The following is a 19,403-nucleotide window of genomic DNA, read 5'->3' as shown; positions in this document are numbered from 1 at the left end:
CCGAAATTTCGGCACCTGTTCATCCCTATCTATGACATGTAACTTACTATAATGTCTTTAATCCAGCCTTACTCCATCGAACCTAACCTAATACATAGGTACTAAAGATACTGTTTGTTTTGACAGGAACAAAAATCTCAACAAAACAACTGATCAGCTGTAATATCTCTGTAATCACTTTTGGTCAAAATATGTTGGGAATCGGCTGCTTGGTACGAGTTGAGGTTATATTTACTTCGATGAATTCGAAGCCTTGAAATTGTCATTTTATGTGCTATTCCGTCTCTCTGTTGGACCATAAGCTTTAAAATGACATTTAAATCGTAAAAATCGGTTAAAGTACGGGATATAAAGGAGTGTTACAGAGAAAACCCCATTAATGTATTAAGTAGAAGTCGTCAGTTACATTAAAAGCACAAAAGTTTTCTGACAAGTTAATGTAATATAACCATTTAAATTATATCACCTATAAACTAACAATGGTGATAAGTTAAATGTGGACATTAAATTTGGTGATGTACGTTGTACGTAAAGTGTATCATGACTTGTTTCTGCGACTCAATTCATCATTGGCTCCCTTACCTAACAACGATTGATAGACCTTGCAGGGTGCCTTCCAAATTAACGCTCAACTTTTCAATTTAGCTTTGCTTTTCAATTGGTTGTCTGCGCAAGTAATACTGTTTTAGCTATGTAAATTGTGTGTTTTTTAAAACAAGCCATAAAAAATAGTTAATTATACCCATTTTACCACATGTGTTTTTGTTAATTATTAATTACTAGCTGTGTGCCCGTTCTACGCACGGGTATCTTATAGTAGTCAGTTGAAACCTTCTTATATTAAGATTAAGAACAGCAGTTAGTTTGCATATTTGCAGATATGCTGGCAAAACTATTATATATAAACCTTCACAAATACAGTATCTGACAGTTCAAGCCAAAATAAATGCTTCGCAATTAAATGTCACCCGGATCGTTATGGTCCATATGTCCAATGATTAAACTAAAAAATGTTTTATAGATCCATGAAGCGTAGCCCTAAAGTAGGCCTATAATTGAAAGTTACTTTCCACATCGGTTAACTTAAACGTATTTAAAGTACTACCTCAACCTCACCATTTAACACTTTATTCCGGTTGACATTTTCAGTATCAAAGGTGCTCTTGTCCATTCCGTGAAACACTGAGAAATAAGGACATTAATGCGTTACCAACAGACATACACACAACAATCCAAAAAAGGCCACGAACTATTGATACATAAACAATATAAAGGCGTAAACAATTCATGATGGTTTGCCCAACAAATGTTTTACTCAAAAGGTTATCATTTTCTTAGCATACCGGGTAAGCTAAGATTTGGAATCCAGACAGAAAAAGCAAAACTTATACAGAGTTAAGACATCACTTAAATTGAATACGGACGGCTCTAATAAATAAGGTGCAACACCAACGATAACTAATTTGTAAACTACAGTGATGTGTTGGTACCTACGTAAAAATGATTCTAGCAGCTACCAACGGTTCTAAGGAAAAGAACCAGTACCTACGTAAGAACCTACCTAAGAACTATAGTACATCCAATTAAATACATTAATATCTAGTCCCGAGGTTATTGATCTCTTGCTTTTGGATTTTCTCGTAAAAAGTTATAGCGTAAACTTATCGGTGTCAGTTTGAAAAAAAAACCTTACCCAAACAACTTTTTGTTATTTAATAGATTACGCATTCTCTAAACAATGATTAGTATATCTATTAACATTAGAAGGAAATGTGACGAAAATCACACAATGTTGGGGTTTTGGTCATTTGTAATTATATTTCTTAAGTAGGTAGGCCATGTATTCTATGGAAATGTACCGGTATCAAGGATCGTCGCCAAAAAGGTTGTTATGAATAAATATGTAGGCTTACGTACCCAAGATATGAGCTATGGGCCTATTGGCTGTATGGTCCAGCGATTGCATCACACGGTGAGTAGAAACAGAAAGTGACACATTGGAAAAGCGAGTTTAGCACTTCCTCTGTTAAACCTCTGTTACAATCACCCACTGCAGTTGTGATTTTTTACTTTACACTTTGCACAACCGCCATTGAAGCGCCGTCAATGAGTGGAAACCTTTTTTGTAAGCTATTGGCGACGATCATTTCAGTGTCCAGCCCTATACAACACTGATTCAAGGTCTTCTTTCTGGTTGTCAAAACTCAAGAAACATTTTATACTCAAAGAATTTCTGGTTCCGATTTGGACGATGTCTAGTTATTTAATTTTATTTACGGTTACACTATTAGACTATATTATTGCACTTGTGCGATTAATTAAATCCGTTATGTAAGAAAAACGTTTTTAATCTCACTTGGTTGGGATTTGCTTTCAAAACGTGATTCGAAATGGTTGCGGTATTTGTAAACAACATTTGTAAACATATCATTGACAGCTAGAAAAAATAATCTTGATCCGAACAGCTGTTCGTTATTTCATAGACGATTAAGTGATAAAAATTGAACGAAAATTTGACCAAAATCGCACAAAACTGCATTTTTGAACGTCCGTAATTTTATTTACAAAGTAGTGAGGCTATATTTAAATCACTAAAGACACTCTTGCCAATCCAGTGAATACATTAAAATGACTTGGATCTTGATAGGTACTCTGGTTTTCACGGAGAAGATTGCGTAAAATGCCATCTTGAGTGTTACAGACAAAGGGAAAGACAGACAGACAGACAGACAGAAATAGAGCTAAGACTCGTTTCTGCTTCTTTAATGTATAAAACGTAAAAATAACCTAAAATTATATAATTCTGAGCAAAGTACAGACAAAACTCTAATTTTATTTATATAGATTATTAAAACATTTTTATTAGCTCGCTTTCTTGTCCGGTACAAATTTTGCAATCAATTTTAGACTAACTTCCCGATGAGCTAGATACTTGAAACTTGAAACATAGCTCACAAATGGAAGACAATGCAATATTATATCATTTAGTTTTCATATTTCCCCTGGGCTACGCCCCATGTGCTTGTTTTCATTAACTAGCTTTCTTGCAAATTTTGATACTTCCCGGTGAGCTAGAGACTTGAAATTTGAAACATAGCTCACAAATGGATGACAATGTAATATTATATAATTTAATTTTCATATTTCCCTTGGGCTACGCCCCATGGGCTTCCAAATTTGCTATGTTTACATTTTGAAAGAATGTAAATATATGAATTAATTTAAGTCAGCTGTAAATACTTAAATTTGACAGTTCGAAGAGCAGAGGTTAAGAGGTACAGGTTCTGCTCCCAAGAGATTCTTTATACAAACAAACATTTCAAAATAAAGATAAACAATCTGATTGCAGAAATAAAGGTGTTAGTTAATAATGTCAATTGTTATTTATTTATTCTTCTATAAAGTAAACAATAAATTAAATAGATTTATATATTTATAGTTAGTAGGTAGGCCATTCATTCAATCTAATAAATAATTATATGAAAAGAAACTCAAATAAACCTTAGATTTCCTACATGTCTTAATCTGATTTACATGCTTGAAATAGATTTAACATCCACACACATTATAAACTAAATAAAAAGTATAAAATAGTTTATAAATAAAAAACTTTTTTAAACAAAACGTTTTTAAACGCACTAAAAAGTATAAAATAATTTATAAATACGTGGAGGGTATGTGGGGTAGTTGTAAGATTTCAAACTAAAAACGTGGGGTGCATGCAATTGATAATAATACGTTAGTTCAATAGGTGAAGGTAATTGTAAATTATGTATTGCATGCACCCCACGTTTTTCGTTTTAAATCTTACAAGTATTTATACTCTCCACATACTTATAAATTATTTTATACTTTTTAGTGCGTTTAAAAACGTTTTGTTTTAAACAAGTTTTTTATTTATAAATTATTATTTTACTTATCCACTACAAATGTTTAATAAAATCGCACTTGTATAATTATTTCCTTATCTACATGAATTAGGCTTACCAACGACTCATTATTTAACTAAATCGGTCCAGTTTAAGTCTAGAATTAGTTGTAAAAAATTTAAAAAAATATATCTAACTCAGCATTTTTTCACCACTATAAATTCGGAGGTTGCTTAGCTTGTTTGCAAATTACTTTTGAAATAGCGAGGAAATCGACCAAAGTAGAAAGGTGATCTTCTGAAAGAGAATAAAGTTTCCTACACATTTTTATCATGCTTTTATTAAAAATACTTAAAAATAAACGGTATCAACATTCTGACACATACTTTCAACCATAAGTTTGTCAACAATCTTTATCATGTGTGAGAGTAAATATACAAAAATGGGATTTGTACAATTTTGTTCAGAATTTAAAGACTATAACATACAACATTTTTAACAAAATTGTACGGGCTATTTTTGGGAATATCCGATTTTACCGTTATTTTATGGGGGTTTTATGGGAAAATAACATAATTTACAATAACTTTTGAACCGTAATTTTTACAAAAATGGGATTTGTACCATTTTGTTCAGAATATAAAGGAAAATAACATTCTAAATTTTTATCAAAATCGTTCGGGCCATTTTAGGGAAAATCTTATTTTTCCGTTTTTTTATGGGGTTATATGGGAAACTCCCCATTAAAAATCTAAATTTCCAAAAAATAAAAAAAAAACTATCACAATTGTAAGGACCATAACATACTATGTAAAATCAAAACCAGATTTTTTTCTAAAATCCTATTTTTCGTTATTTTATGGGGGTTTTTATGGGAAAATAACATAATTTACAATAACTTTTGAACCGTAATTTTAACAGAAATGGGATTTTTACCATTTTGTTCAGAATTTAATGGGCTACAACATACTAAATGTTTATCAAAATCGTTCGGGCCATTTTTGAGAAAATCCGATTTTTCCGGTTTTTTATGGGTTTTATGAGAAAATCCGCATTAAAAATCAAAATAAAAAAAATGAAAAAAAGCCTGGAGATACCATGTATTAGAACCTACCTAATGTAATCAAAATCGGACTACAGGTGTAGTTCCTAGCTCTGTACACATCCAGACACACATACACAGACATCACTTCGAAAACCACTTTTTTGGGTCCAGGGGGACCCAAAAGGAATATATCCACTCAAAACTCAAACTCGAAAATTTTGACGAAAACAATACTTTCTCCACATACTATGGTGTAGGGGGAGAAAGTAAAAAGCAGCCAAAAGTTGCCTAAAAATGAGAAAAATGTGTTGTTTTCAATGTTCTTAAGGAAGCGTGTTTTTTTTCACATTAAATCATAAAAAAAACTTTTATAATTATTTGCAGATCTACACGAATTAAGCTTTCCAACGACCCATTTATCATATTCCTACGTACTCTTATATGAGCAATGTTAATACTTGTGCTTAATAAATACTTGTATACTCGTATAACTATATATAAGTAGATGACTTATCTACGTAAAAAAGGAGCCGTAGGTGAAAACAATAACATACGAGGTTTGTTTTATCATCTCCATTATCTTATCTAAACATATGTTCACGCACTTTTTTTTACAGCGATGGAGGTTGTAAAAGGACCATAGCAGACTAAATTTGAATCAAAATTGTTCGGGCCGTTTTTTTAAGAACAATTTCCCGTTTTATGGGCTTTTATGGAAAAATACCAGTTAAAATAAAAATTTGAAAAAAATGAAAAATATCATGGATTAGTACATACTAAAATTCATCAAAATCGGACCACAGAGGCTGTGGTATGTATGATGTAAATCTGTACACATCCACACAAACATACGGACACATACATACATCACTTCGAAAACCACTTTTTTGGGTTCAGAGGAACCCATAACTGATAAATCAACACAAAACTCAAACTCGAAAAGGTTGACTAAATCAACAATTTTCCATTTATTTTACTATGTAGGCCTATAGGGATGCAATCAATAAAACACGTGTTAGATATTTATTTTAACCAAATATGTACCATATGAATCTTAGCCTCACGAATATGACCAATGATGAACATTTGAACAGAATATCACCATCGACTATTGGATACTAGGCTATATATGATATAATATAATATAAACTGTTCTAAATATTCGTGGCCTATATTGGATTCAATTGATTCAACCATAACGTACGTCAATTTTATTATTTAGTAACGAGCGTTTTCAATAATTTCTTCAACGTTGGATCAATAAGTTGAAAGTCGGCAAAGCTACTCAGAAGTCACGTCCGGGTTATTAAACATTACTTCAATCAAAAACACGATTGGTGGTTGTTAAATGTTTATTAATTTTAAATTCAAACAAGTTTAAAGGTTTTTTAATTTTACTTGTTGAATCTAACTGCAAGTAACTGACTATTAATTTCACCTCGGCACCAAATGTATGTATATTTCTGAAACCATTAAATTGTATTGACAATCAACGATAATACTGATTTTGGTTCTTAGGATACATTGTTGATATTGTTTATTTTGAAGAGCAGTAAATTTTTGCCGTGATTTGTGTTCTTCTTCGTCTAACTAGTAACTAGTTGCGTTAAAGCTGCGTTTTCGGAACCAACTGAACACGGAAGGGTCAATTACACGTGTTTTCCTAACGGCCGAATTGTGGAAGGAAAACTCAGTGCTCGCTCAATATTTACCATTTCACAGCTTCATTGAATACTTTTCAATGAAGTTTTTTTCGAGGCCCCCTACCCCGTCAAAATTTTTTTATATATGGTACATATAAATAATTATTAAAGATGTGTTAAAATGAAAATTGCATTTCTCAATGAATTTCAAATTTGTAGTGTGAATTATTTTACTGAGGAAATTTATGTATGTAAACCCGAAACACTGTTCACATTAGGTATTAAGCAACATTGGACATATTTTAAAATCTTACAAAGATTTTCTTAGCCTCACTGTACCGTCATGCACTACAAAGAACGATCACTTTTAAACATTGATTTTGAAACTAAGTACTGCGCAGTGTTACCAGTTACGAAAACATACTCATCTAAAGTTTAGCGTCTAGCTGTCTAATGTTTAGCTGTCGTTAAGTTGACTTAACGATTTTCCCTTATAGTAGTCTAATAAAAGTAAAACTCTTAGCTTACGCAACTAAAAAAAGTGGAGTTGGCTAATATATGCTATAGCATAATATAAGCTCTAGTTAAACACAGGCTACAATTCACTCAAACATGCAGTATTTAGAACAATTACATTAAGTGGGTATCAAGAAAGTAAGGAGAGGTTAATCGCTACCAAACTAGAAGAGGAATTAGTGCGTCTTCATTTAGCCACATCTCTAGTGGATTGGATTCCAAATATAGAAGTTTCTATTTAAAACTATATTCTGGGGTGGTTGTTTGGGTAAAGACGTCTTGCTAATACAAAAAATTGCAATGTATATGTGATTTTTTCATCTTGGGAGGAAGATAGACGTGCACTAGTTCATAAGGTAACGTGTAAAATATTTGTCAATGTTTCAGACATAAAGGCACTTTCAATGATATATTCACCCAGCGACTACCCTTTTTAGGTCCTCCAACCAATGTAACGACAGCTTAAGTAGGTACCTAATGTATTATAATTGTGTTTAAGGTTCTAGAACTTTAAAAACAATTGAATTTGTATTATATTGCGATAGTTCACAAGTTCTCTCACTTCGGTCGTGGTAACGCCTGTCGCCAAGTCCACTAGAATGCTCTTATCCGAATGTCAGTGGAAGAACTGCGGCTGGAAGTTCGCACGGACAGACGAGCTCACTCGCCATTTCACACGAAAGATAGATTGTTTGGGCTATACTGTATTATTTCTCGCCTTCAAATCTGGAGGTTGCTGGTTTAACTCCAAGTAAGATTGTAACTGGTTCCAGATGCAATTTGTCTTTGGGCTATGAATTAATGGTGCTATCTAATGAAAGGTTGACGCAAGAAGAATCTCAATCTAACATAACTGTGAGGTAGATACATACCTTGCCACCGTACGTGTAGCCTAGGTCTCGCGCCACTCTCTGTGCCACCTGCTCTCCACCATCGACCTCGGCGATCCACATGTTGGTGAACTCTGTGGCCGAGGTAGACATCAGACACACACAGACCAGCACTCCTACTCCTAGCCAGGGGATCTCCATGCTGCGCAACAAAGTTATGTATTAAATCATGGAATCACCTTGCTACAGTCCCATTAATCCAACTTATTGGATCCGGACCGTGTTTGGATTACAAAAAGAATTTCGGATCAGCCAGAAATGCAATACAATCGAATAATATGATGGGACTTTTATTTTTTTATGGATGTACCTTGCCATTTATTGTTTCCGCGATCACGACGATATCGTGATCGTCTCCCGCGATTGCGGCAACATCGTGATTGTCTTCGGCGAACGCGGAGATATCCTTCATCTACCGCGATTGCATTCTTGTTAATTCAAGACTGCTCTAAAGACAACCAACAGAAAGTCGTTAATGCATGGACGCCAGACCATAGGTTTTTTGGAATTTCTCGAAAATTTCCAGTTCTAAACAATATGTATGTACCATCACAGAAAACATACTACTATAACCTTATATTAGTTATGGTAGTTAGGTTATAGTAGTATGTTTTCTGTGGTACCATTCATGGGCTTTTCCCAGGTCATAACTTTCACGTACAATTCCAGGATGCATATTTACGTTTCCCGGTCGGCTGGACACCTTTGTTTGTCATCACGACTATTTTGAAATTTCAAATTGGACCAATCTTATATTTATTTCTAAAATAGGGCACGTTATCCTTAAAATACTCATCCAGTGTCATAAAGATCGTTCAAAGCAAATCTATATAAATAAAATTAGAGTTTTGTCTGTACATTGCTTAGAATAATGAACTTTTTGGTTATTTTTACATTTCATAGGTCAGAGAAACCGAATCAAACCTTATCTCAATTTCTGTCTGTCTGTCTGTCTGTCTGTCTGTCTGTCTATCTGTCATTCTCTTGGTAACGCTAAAATACGCACTTTATTACAACTACTCCTCAATAACTATAGCACTGTCCCGCCTGAAACTTATTTTCCAAATACTATACATATATGAGATGGTTTTAGACGTATTTCATCGAATATGAGACAGTTAGATATTTAACAGTAAACCCTTGAAAATCAAGTTTTTGTCGATTTTTGACGTGGAATTTCTGGAAGCCCATGTTAACCTTATGAGAAATGAAATTATTGAATCTTAACAGCTGTTTCAATTAAACAAGTTGGTTCTGTTCTGTGATGTTCAATAGCATTAAAGTTACAAGGATTACCAACAGGGTGCAGCACTAGCACTATTATTTCTTTTACATTTATGACAACAGCTAATTTGCAACCTGGAGGCGAGTGAGCGTAGCGAACGAGCTAACCTGAAGGCAAGTGAGCGTAGCGAACGAGCTAACCTGAAGGAAAGTGAGCGCAGCGAACGAGCTCCAACATACAGGTGAGTGAGCGTAGCGAACGAACTTCAACCAGGACGTGATTGAGCCATGCAAACGAGATCAGATAGTAAAAATAAAAGTAAGCCTACCGTTATAGGATCGACCGGCAGACACAGAGGTAATTTAACCTTTTATTGATTGTCATACCGATCCGGAACAACAAAAAACAACATAAAATGAAGCTATGTATAATAGTTTGGCCAGCATATCTTAAAATATGCAAACCAACTGCTGTTCGTTATATAAGAAGGTTTCAACTGAATATTATAAGATCCCCGTGCGTAGAACGGGTACACAGCTAGTTCAAGATAAAATTTGTTATGTATCAAAAACAAAATGGCAGATATCTAGGTAATATGCCTGTTCAGACATACCTTTTATAACCTTTTTTGTATGAGAAATCACATCCCAAAGCCCTAACACTTTATTTTAGTATACCCTGTATAATATCCACAGAATACATATTTGTATCCATAAACTTAGTACATACTTAATAGTCCTAGTTAACGATTGGGTAATTTTTTGGCGAAAATCTACGAACGTTTTTGAATTATTTTTTATGTTAAAGTACAATAAAATACTGTAAATAGTAAATCATGTTAAATAAATGATAATGTTTTCAAGAGTCAAAAACGTAATAGCATGTCTCATACCTGTGTGAGTCTAGAGGGAGAAGAGTATTTATTGTAAACGTGACCGATATATAAATTGGACCGAAACATCGTTGGAATAACGAAACAGATAATCCAGCAATCAATGAAGTCCAATACTAGCTTTATGTATATGTATGCAAATCAGGACCGACATTTTTTTACTAGGTCTTCAACATGAGTCATGCTACAAAACCAAAACCAGTAACTATTTTTAGTCAATAGTAAAACAACGTTTTTCTAATAGCCTATTCGTAGGCTTGAGAAATAAGTATATTAAAATAGATTATTTAATTATTTGTTCTAGTTCCAATCTTGCAAAGAAAATCAGTAAAATACTGTAAATATTTAATCGGTGGTATTTTCCTAATGTCCTGTAATAATTTTGGTATATTCTTTGATCAATTGTTTACAACCGAAGGTTTTTTCCTTTGTACTGTGCTGTAGACTGTATAACAGTTTGCTAATCATGGCATGATTCTTTGTTTACATATACGTTGTTATCTTGTAACCATCATAGCAGCCCATAAGGCTAATGTTGAAAATGTAAAAAAAAACTTATGCTAGTTTAAAATTATACAGGCATTATCAAATTGTGTTTTATATATAACTAGCTGTGAGCCCGTTCTACGCACGGGGATCTTATTGTAGTCAGTTATTGAAACCTTTTTATTAAGAACAGAATTTGGTTTGCATATTTTCAGATATGCTGGCAAAACTATTATACAGTATATAAACCTTCGCAAATACAGTAACTGACAGTTTCAAGCCAAAACAAATGCTTCGAAATTAAATGTAACCTGGGTCGTGTTGGTCCATATGTTAAATCCAATGATTAAACTAAAAAATGCTTTATAGATCTATGAGGCATAGCCCTAATGTAGGCCTATAATTGAAAGTTACCTTCCACAATGGTTAAAAGTATTTAAGGTACTACTTCAACCTCCCAATTTAACACTTTATTCGTGTTGACATTTTCATTATAAAGGTACTTTTGTCCTTTCCGTGAAACACTGAGAAATAAGGACATTAATGCTTTACTAACAGACATACACACAAAAAAACAGAACTTAATTAAGCATAACAAAGTACTTGTAAAATTAGTATCTAAAATATTTTGTTAATGTCATCAAATTTCATCATAACAATGTATATTTGCTTGGACCGATGATGACCCGAAATGACGGCTTACTATATGAAATTAAGACGACTGGTCCAGGGTGGTCCAGCCACCCTGGTATAGACGATTGGTAATTTATAGTAAATATTACCAAAATAGGCCACTAACTATTGATACATAAACAACGTAAAGCGTTTAAACAATTCATTATGGTTAGTTGAATAAATGTTTTACTAAAGTGCGTTATCGTTTTCTTAGCATAAACTAACATTTTGGAATCAAGAAAGAAAAAACAAAAATTGTACAGTTAAGACATCAATTAAATTGAATACGCCTGTAATAATAAATAAGGTGCAACACCAACGATAACTAATTTGTAAAGTACAGTGATGTGTTGGTACTTAAAAATGATTCTTGCTACTACCAACAGTACCAACGGTTCTAAGGAATAGAACCGGTACCAAAAACCAACGTTCACAGTTGAGAACTATAGTACAGCCGACCAATTATATGAGTTAATCAAGTCCCGAGGTTATTGATCTCTTGGTTTTTGATTTTCTCGTAAAACGTTTTAAAACGGCAATCAAAGTTATTTCCCAATAATTGCTTTATTTGTAAACAACTTTTAATGTAAACTTATCTGTGTCAGTTTAAAAAAAAAACAACCTCATACAAACAACTTTTTGTTATTTAATAGATTAGGCCCTACGTACCTATTCTCTAAACAATGATTGGTAAAGGCTATCTAATAACATTAGAAGGAAATGTGACAAAAATCACACAACGTTGGGTTTTTGGACGTTTGTAATTTTATTTCTTAAGTAGGTAGGCCGTGTATTCTAGGGAAAAGTACCGGTATCAAGGATCGTCGTCGAACAGTTTGTTAGGCCTGCCATACACGTTCCGTCCCGGCCTCAAGGCCTGGCCTTGAGGCCGGAACTGCACAGTTTGGCCGGAGTCGTGACCTCTCCACACACGCTCAGTCCGGAACTGCACAGTTTGGAGTTTTGAGACGATTTTATTTTTTTTTTTTCAACTCTATTCTAAACGCACTTCTTATTATTTTTTTAACCACAGTGTCTTTCGTGACTTTTGGGTCCGCCTTCTTCACAAAATCCAATAATTCTTGATAGGCTGCTTCCCTCATTTCCCTGTTGTGGAATTCTTTGTTTTTTTTATTTTCCAGATGCATTCGTGACCTCGGTATTTCTCTATGAATTCGAGTGTCAAGTCTCTTGACCAGGTAGACATGATTAATGTGAAGTACTTATCGAAATCACTACACAAAACTACAACGCCAAAATGCGAAAACATAATCTATACCAACAAAACAACAAACAACACAACTCCGATTATGCTTTCACCAGTAGTTGACTGACGATGAAAAAAGGATGCGAATGCGATAATGCTTAAAATTTATAGGGGGAGGGGGGAAGCAGCACTGTCTTGGACTGCGGGATTCGCCATACACGTTCAAATCGGCCTCAAGGCCGGGCCTGGCCGGACGTGTTTCACATCCGGCCGTCCGGCTAACGATCTGCCTGAAGGAATCGACATACACGTTCAGTTTTTCCTTCAGTCCAGGACTGTACAGTCCGGGACTGAAGGAAAACCGGAACGTGTAAGGCCTACCATACACGTTCCGGTTTTCCTTCAGTCCCGGACTGTACAGTCCTGGACTGAAGGAAAAACTGAACGTGTATGTCGATTCCTTCAGGCAGATCGTTGGCCGGACGGCCGGATGTGAAACACGTCCGGCCAGGCCCGGCCTTGAGGCCGATTTGAACGTGTATGGCGAATCCCGCAGTCCAAGACAGTGCTGCTTCCCCCTCCCCCTATAAATTTTAAGCATTACAGTATCGCATTCGCATCCTTTCTTCATTGTGAGTCAACTACTGGTGAACACATAATCGGAGCTGTGTTGTTTGTTGTTTTGTTGGTATAGTTTTTGGATTTTGGCGCTGTAGTGTTGTGTAGTGATTTCGTTAGTACTCCACATTAATCATGTCTACCTGGTCAAGAGACTTCACACTGGAATTCATTGAGAAATACCGAGGTCACGAATGCATCTGGAAAATTAAAAGTAAAGAGTACCATAACAGGGAAATGAGGGAAGCAGCCTATCAACAATTATTGGATTTTGTGAAGAAGGCGGACCCAAAAGCCACAAAGGACACTGTGGTTAAAAAAATAAATAATTTAAGAAGTGCGTTTAAAAGAGTTGAAAAACTCCAAACTGTGCAGTTCCGGACTGAGCGTGTGTGGGGAGGTCACGACTCCGGCCAAACTGTGCAGTTCTTTCCTCAAGGCCAGGCCTTGAGGCCGGGACGGAACGTGTATGGCAGGCCTATGGTAGGCCTTATGAATAATTGGGTAGGCGTACGTACCCAAGAGCATGGCTGTATGGTCCAGCGATTGCATCACACGGTGAGTAGGTACGGTATTTTTCTAGTAATCGTGGTAGGTACTATTGACTATATATATATATAGTCAATGGTAGGAACAGAAAATAACACATTGTTATAATCAACCACTGCAGTTGTGATTTTTTACTTACCACTTTACACAACCGCCATTGAAGCGCCGTGTCAATGAGTGGAAACCATATTTCTAAGCCATTGGCGACGATCATTATTAAATTTAAAGTTTCCCAGCCGTATACAACACTGATTCAAGGTCTTCTTTCTGGTTATCAAAACTCAAGAACAATTTATACACAAAGAATCTCTGGTTCCTGAACTGGATGATGCCTAGTTATTTAATTTCATTTACACGGTTACACTATTACACTATATTATTTCACTTTCGATTAATTAAATCCGTTATGTAAGAAAAACGTTTTTAATCACTTGGGATTTACATTCAAAACGTGATTGAAAAAGGTTGCGGTATTTGTAAACAACATTTGTAAACATATCAGTGACAGCTAGGAAAAATAATCTTGATCCGAACAGCTGTTCGTTATTTCATAGATGATTATGCAATAAAAATTGGACGAAAACTTGACATAAATCGCACAAAACTACATTTTTGAACGTTCGTAATATTATTTACAAAGTAGTGAGGCCATATTTTAATGGCTAAAGACAATCTCGCCAATCCAGTGAATACATTAAAATGACTTGGATCTTGATAGGTACTCTCGTTTTCCAGGAGAAGATAGCGTAAAATGCCATCTTGAGTGTTACAGGGAAAGACAGACAGACAGACAGACAGAAATTGAGATAAGACTCGTTTCTGCTTATTTAATGTATAAGACGTAAAAATAACCTAAAAATATATAATTCTGAGCAATGTACAGACAAAACTCTAATTTTATTTATATAGATAAAATGCTTGCGGTTTGTCGAAATAACCCTGGTAAGTTTGGCTTCAATATGTTCAACCGTTATTGAGTAATTCAGTTACATGGTTTGAATAAGGTCCGATCTCAAAGAGCTTTGCTCGCTCCGCTCAATAATCCCGGAAATTAAAAACGGTGGCTTGGACCAATGAATACAGTGGACTCAGTCAATCAAAAAAATTGTAAACACGTACCATAGTGTTCCTTATAATATTATGATTGCTTTCATAGTAGTGAAAGCCAGTTATGTGGAGCGATCACGTTTCATGGGGTTTAGTAAAGTATAAAATAAAATAAATTAAAACAATGTTTATAGATATAATACAACTACATCATTTTAACTTATCAGTCTGTCTCAGAACTAACATCTATAACAAGTTTCATAAGTAAAGATGTGGACATTACATACATATCCTTTGTACCGTATCATTATTTTCCTATTTTTGCTTGGTAATGTAATCTGGTGAACCAAGAGTTCTGGTTGAACTGGAGAGGGCTCAAATTAAAGATATCGATCCCATGACGGCGGGAAAAATAGTAAAATTCCCAACATTTTAACACAAATGAGATATAACGTAAAATGTTCACAATAAGAATAGCATTAGAAGCCATCTACTGTTGATTTATGTTTACTTCAATACAGCTGATTGTGATTTATCACTAAGCCGGGACGCAATATTAACATTTGGAATCCTTATTTGCCAGTCAATTCTGCAATGTAACACCAGGGGATAACGTTACCTAATAATTCAGACTTTTTAGTTACGAAAGAATGATGAAATAAATTATTTTACTGTGAAACTTCAAATTTGTGTATTTTTAACGTTTAACATGAAATAACTACATTGTCTAATAATCAATTATTCAAAATTAATTGGAAACGTCTGCTTTTTTATAAATTCTAAAAACACATTTTCTGATAATTTACTAACATTTTAAATATGACATTTATTGTAGTGTTAATCAATACATTGTATGAAGTGGAATGGCATCAGCGGCTACTCTTAGAAAATAACCTGGGAATAAAGATGGAATAGGTTCGTACGGAAAAATATTTTTTAATAAGTAAGTACTATAACAAGTTCCAACGGGCGGAAAAACGATGTTTGGAGATTTTAAACAGGGTTCTGTCTGTTGCTCTAAAAAAAGGTTAAAATAATATAGCCTAGCATGTATGGAATATAATAGTAAAGGGAGAATCCACATGTAGCAGTAAGGCCTAGAGGCAGTTTCCGTTTCTTTACGTTTCTTAAACAACCCAAAAATATGCATGTCAATGCTGATGAAAATTAATTTCGTGATTGGTTTCGATAACTGGGTAATGGAAGCCTAACCAGTCGCAAAAGAGTTAGGAATCAGCCGATGAATAGGCATATTTTGATATAATATTTAAAGTCAATCGCACCTTTAAGAGGAATACAACCACATAAACTTACACTAATTGTAGTTTTTTAATGTTGATCAGAAACAAATTTAGGGTTAAGTTTGGTCAATGGGGTGCCTTTATTTTACACTCATTTTGTTAAACCCAAAAGGAGTATAAAATTAGAAATAGTAACTGGGTAGGGATGCTAATTTAGCGATTTTAACCAAGAACTAAGCTTGCCTCAACACACTTTTATTAGCCTTTTCATATTTGACGAAGACAATGTCCAAATTACAATCAGGGAAGCCTTTTTTATCACCTTAAACCAACCAAAAGACCAAAGCTACCTCAATAAACTAGGCATGCGGCCTCAGGTCCGCCAATTGAGCGGAGTAAGCAAGCCTTGTTATAAAAAAATAACTTTAATTTGTTTTCATGATTCAAATTGAATACATGATGACGTCACCATAGCAACAAACCAATTGAATTCTCGTGGTTGGTTGGAAGAGTTGCAGGAAATATGAATCCAGTCAGCTGTTTCTATTAGGTCATTGATTTTTACTTGTATAAATGAGTAATAGTAAAACTGTGTGTTTGTAATAGCAAAAAGATAAGTATTATTTTGTTAATATCCTAATGTTTGTTTAGCTCCCATTTATCTAATAGGCCTATAGGCTTCCTTCTCATTTTCTCCAACTAAAACATTTAACCAATTAGTAAACTTTGATCAGCGAACAGAATGACAGAAGAAGGTGACTATATTTAGCAATACCATAGTCAATGGTCACCACAGGAAATAAGGCGTGGCTAATTTCACGAGCTGATGATACCCTGAAAAAGATTGTGGTTGCCGAGACGCTAGTGGCATTGAATTGGTGACGTTTGCGCTAGCTCCGCCCCGTTGCCAAAATAGGCCTATAGATTTTAAAGACAGCACTGGATAGAGAATTGATGAATTAAACAAGAATATATTTATTCCTCATGCTAAATTACAGCATGATTAAGTAAAATACTGTATATGCATAATAAACTACTGTACAACAAAATTATTAAAATCAAATATAAAAGACGTTTTTATATTAGGCTATGGCAATTTAATTTGAGAACCTGCACTGTGTTGATGTAAAGCATATTTATTGGGTTGTACAAAATTTTCAACCTGACATAAAAATGCCAACATGCTGTTCTGTTAGCTGTAATAATTCATCTTATAGTATTACGGAAAAAAATAGGAATTATATATCACGCTTATTTTATAACTGGACTCCCGTACAGGCCAAGCAGTCTCAAGATGCATGGAGTAAAAGTTTTACTTTTTTACTTTTTTTCTTGAAGCAGTCTAGGCTCTACTTTTTGTAATTATTAACTTATTATCTTCATCTTTTACCCAAAAGGGATTGATGGCGTCAGACTTTCAAATAAAAAATATATACATTTAAACAAACATACATAAATTACTGAACATATATTTACAACATTGGCATGTGTAATTGTAACTGTGTCTGTATATCTGCACAGAGAAAATTATTTCCACACTTATAAGTTATAAATTGGACAACACAAGTTAACAAGTTTAGTTAAATATTTAATTATAATAAATAGCTATAACTGAACTTCTGTATAGGCTTAGCAGTCTTAGGCCTACGCATCGTAATCGTAACTGTACAAGCCTACCAATTATTTACACGCCTTAGTTAAAAGTGGACTTCTATAAAATCCTAGGTAATTATTTATTTATTGTAGTCGCAACTGGACTTTAGTGTGCAAGCCCAGCAAATCACTGTATTTATTTAGGATAGGCTACCGTTAATAATATTTGAAAAATACTGAATTCCTGCTTTGGAAATACAGTTTCTATAGTTTTCAATTTGAATACTCTCTTTTACTGTTTATAAACTAAGTACCTGGAGACAGAGCCCCACTCTGCGATGCCAGCCTTTACTACTTCCTTCACGATTTCCTACGTCATTGTTTCCTTCCCTTCTCATAGCATTTAAGTATTACAGATACATTAATCTAACTGCCACAAACGGTTCCCACACTCTGCGATGCTAAACTTTACTACTTCCTACGTCGTGAACATGTTGTCATCTCTTTCCATTGCATTTTAGTATTTTAAAATGATGAAATAAATTATTTTACTGTGAAACTTCAAATTTGTGTATTTTTAACGTTTAACATGAAATAACTACATTGTCTAATAATCAATTATTCAAAATTAATTGGAAACGTCTGCTTTTTTATAAATTCTAAAAACACATTTTCTGATAATTTACTAACATTTTAAATATGACATTTATTGTAGTGTTAATCAATACATTGTATGAAGTGGAATGGCATCAGCGGCTACTCTTAGAAAATAACCTGGGAATAAAGATGGAATAGGTTCGTACGGAAAAATATTTTTTAATAAGTAAGTACTATAACAAGTTCCAACGGGCGGAAAAACGATGTTTGGAGATTTTAAACAGGGTTCTGTCTGTTGCTCTAAAAAAAGGTTAAAATAATATAGCCTAGCATGTATGGAATATAATAGTAAAGGGAGAATCCACATGTAGCAGTAAGGCCTAGAGGCAGTTTCCGTTTCTTTACGTTTCTTAAACAACCCAAAAATATGCATGTCAATGCTGATGAAAATTAATTTCGTGATTGGTTTCGATAACTGGGTAATGGAAGCCTAACCAGTCGCAAAAGAGTTAGGAATCAGCCGATGAATAGGCATATTTTGATATAATATTTAAAGTCAATCGCACCTTTAAGAGGAATACAACCACATAAACTTACACTAATTGTAGTTTTTTAATGTTGATCAGAAACAAATTTAGGGTTAAGTTTGGTCAATGGGGTGCCTTTATTTTACACTCATTTTGTTAAACCCAAAAGGAGTATAAAATTAGAAATAGTAACTGGGTAGGGATGCTAATTTAGCGATTTTAACCAAGAACTAAGCTTGCCTCAACACACTTTTATTAGCCTTTTCATATTTGACGAAGACAATGTCCAAATTACAATCAGGGAAGCCTTTTTTATCACCTTAAACCAACCAAAAGACCAAAGCTACCTCAATAAACTAGGCATGCGGCCTCAGGTCCGCCAATTGAGCGGAGTAAGCAAGCCTTGTTATAAAAAAATAACTTTAATTTGTTTTCATGATTCAAATTGAATACATGATGACGTCACCATAGCAACAAACCAATTGAATTCTCGTGGTTGGTTGGAAGAGTTGCAGGAAATATGAATCCAGTCAGCTGTTTCTATTAGGTCATTGATTTTTACTTGTATAAATGAGTAATAGTAAAACTGTGTGTTTGTAATAGCAAAAAGATAAGTATTATTTTGTTAATATCCTAATGTTTGTTTAGCTCCCATTTATCTAATAGGCCTATAGGCTTCCTTCTCATTTTCTCCAACTAAAACATTTAACCAATTAGTAAACTTTGATCAGCGAACAGAATGACAGAAGAAGGTGACTATATTTAGCAATACCATAGTCAATG

General features: G+C 34.2%; 1 protein-coding gene across 1 annotated transcript in view; it reads right to left on the bottom strand.

Annotated features, from left to right (window-relative positions):
- Positions 1-19,403, bottom strand: part of LOC129004034 (neuroendocrine convertase 1-like) — a 53,534-nt gene that overhangs the window by 23,499 nt on the left and 10,632 nt on the right. Inside the window, exon 2 of the mRNA XM_054432407.1 lies at positions 7,946-8,105. Coding sequence (XP_054288382.1) covers positions 7,946-8,104 — 159 coding nt within the window. The 5' untranslated portion in view covers position 8,105. The remainder of the gene's footprint in view (positions 1-7,945; positions 8,106-19,403) is intronic.

This window comes from Macrosteles quadrilineatus, unplaced genomic scaffold, assembly GCF_028750875.1.
Source record: "Macrosteles quadrilineatus isolate MER2022 unplaced genomic scaffold, UCM_ALF_1.0 Scaffold_9__3_contigs__length_116548681, whole genome shotgun sequence".
Classification (NCBI taxonomy): domain Eukaryota; kingdom Metazoa; phylum Arthropoda; class Insecta; order Hemiptera; family Cicadellidae; genus Macrosteles; species Macrosteles quadrilineatus.
The sequence above is the reverse complement of the archived record's forward strand: the minus strand, read 5'-3'. Positions and strand labels throughout refer to the sequence as shown.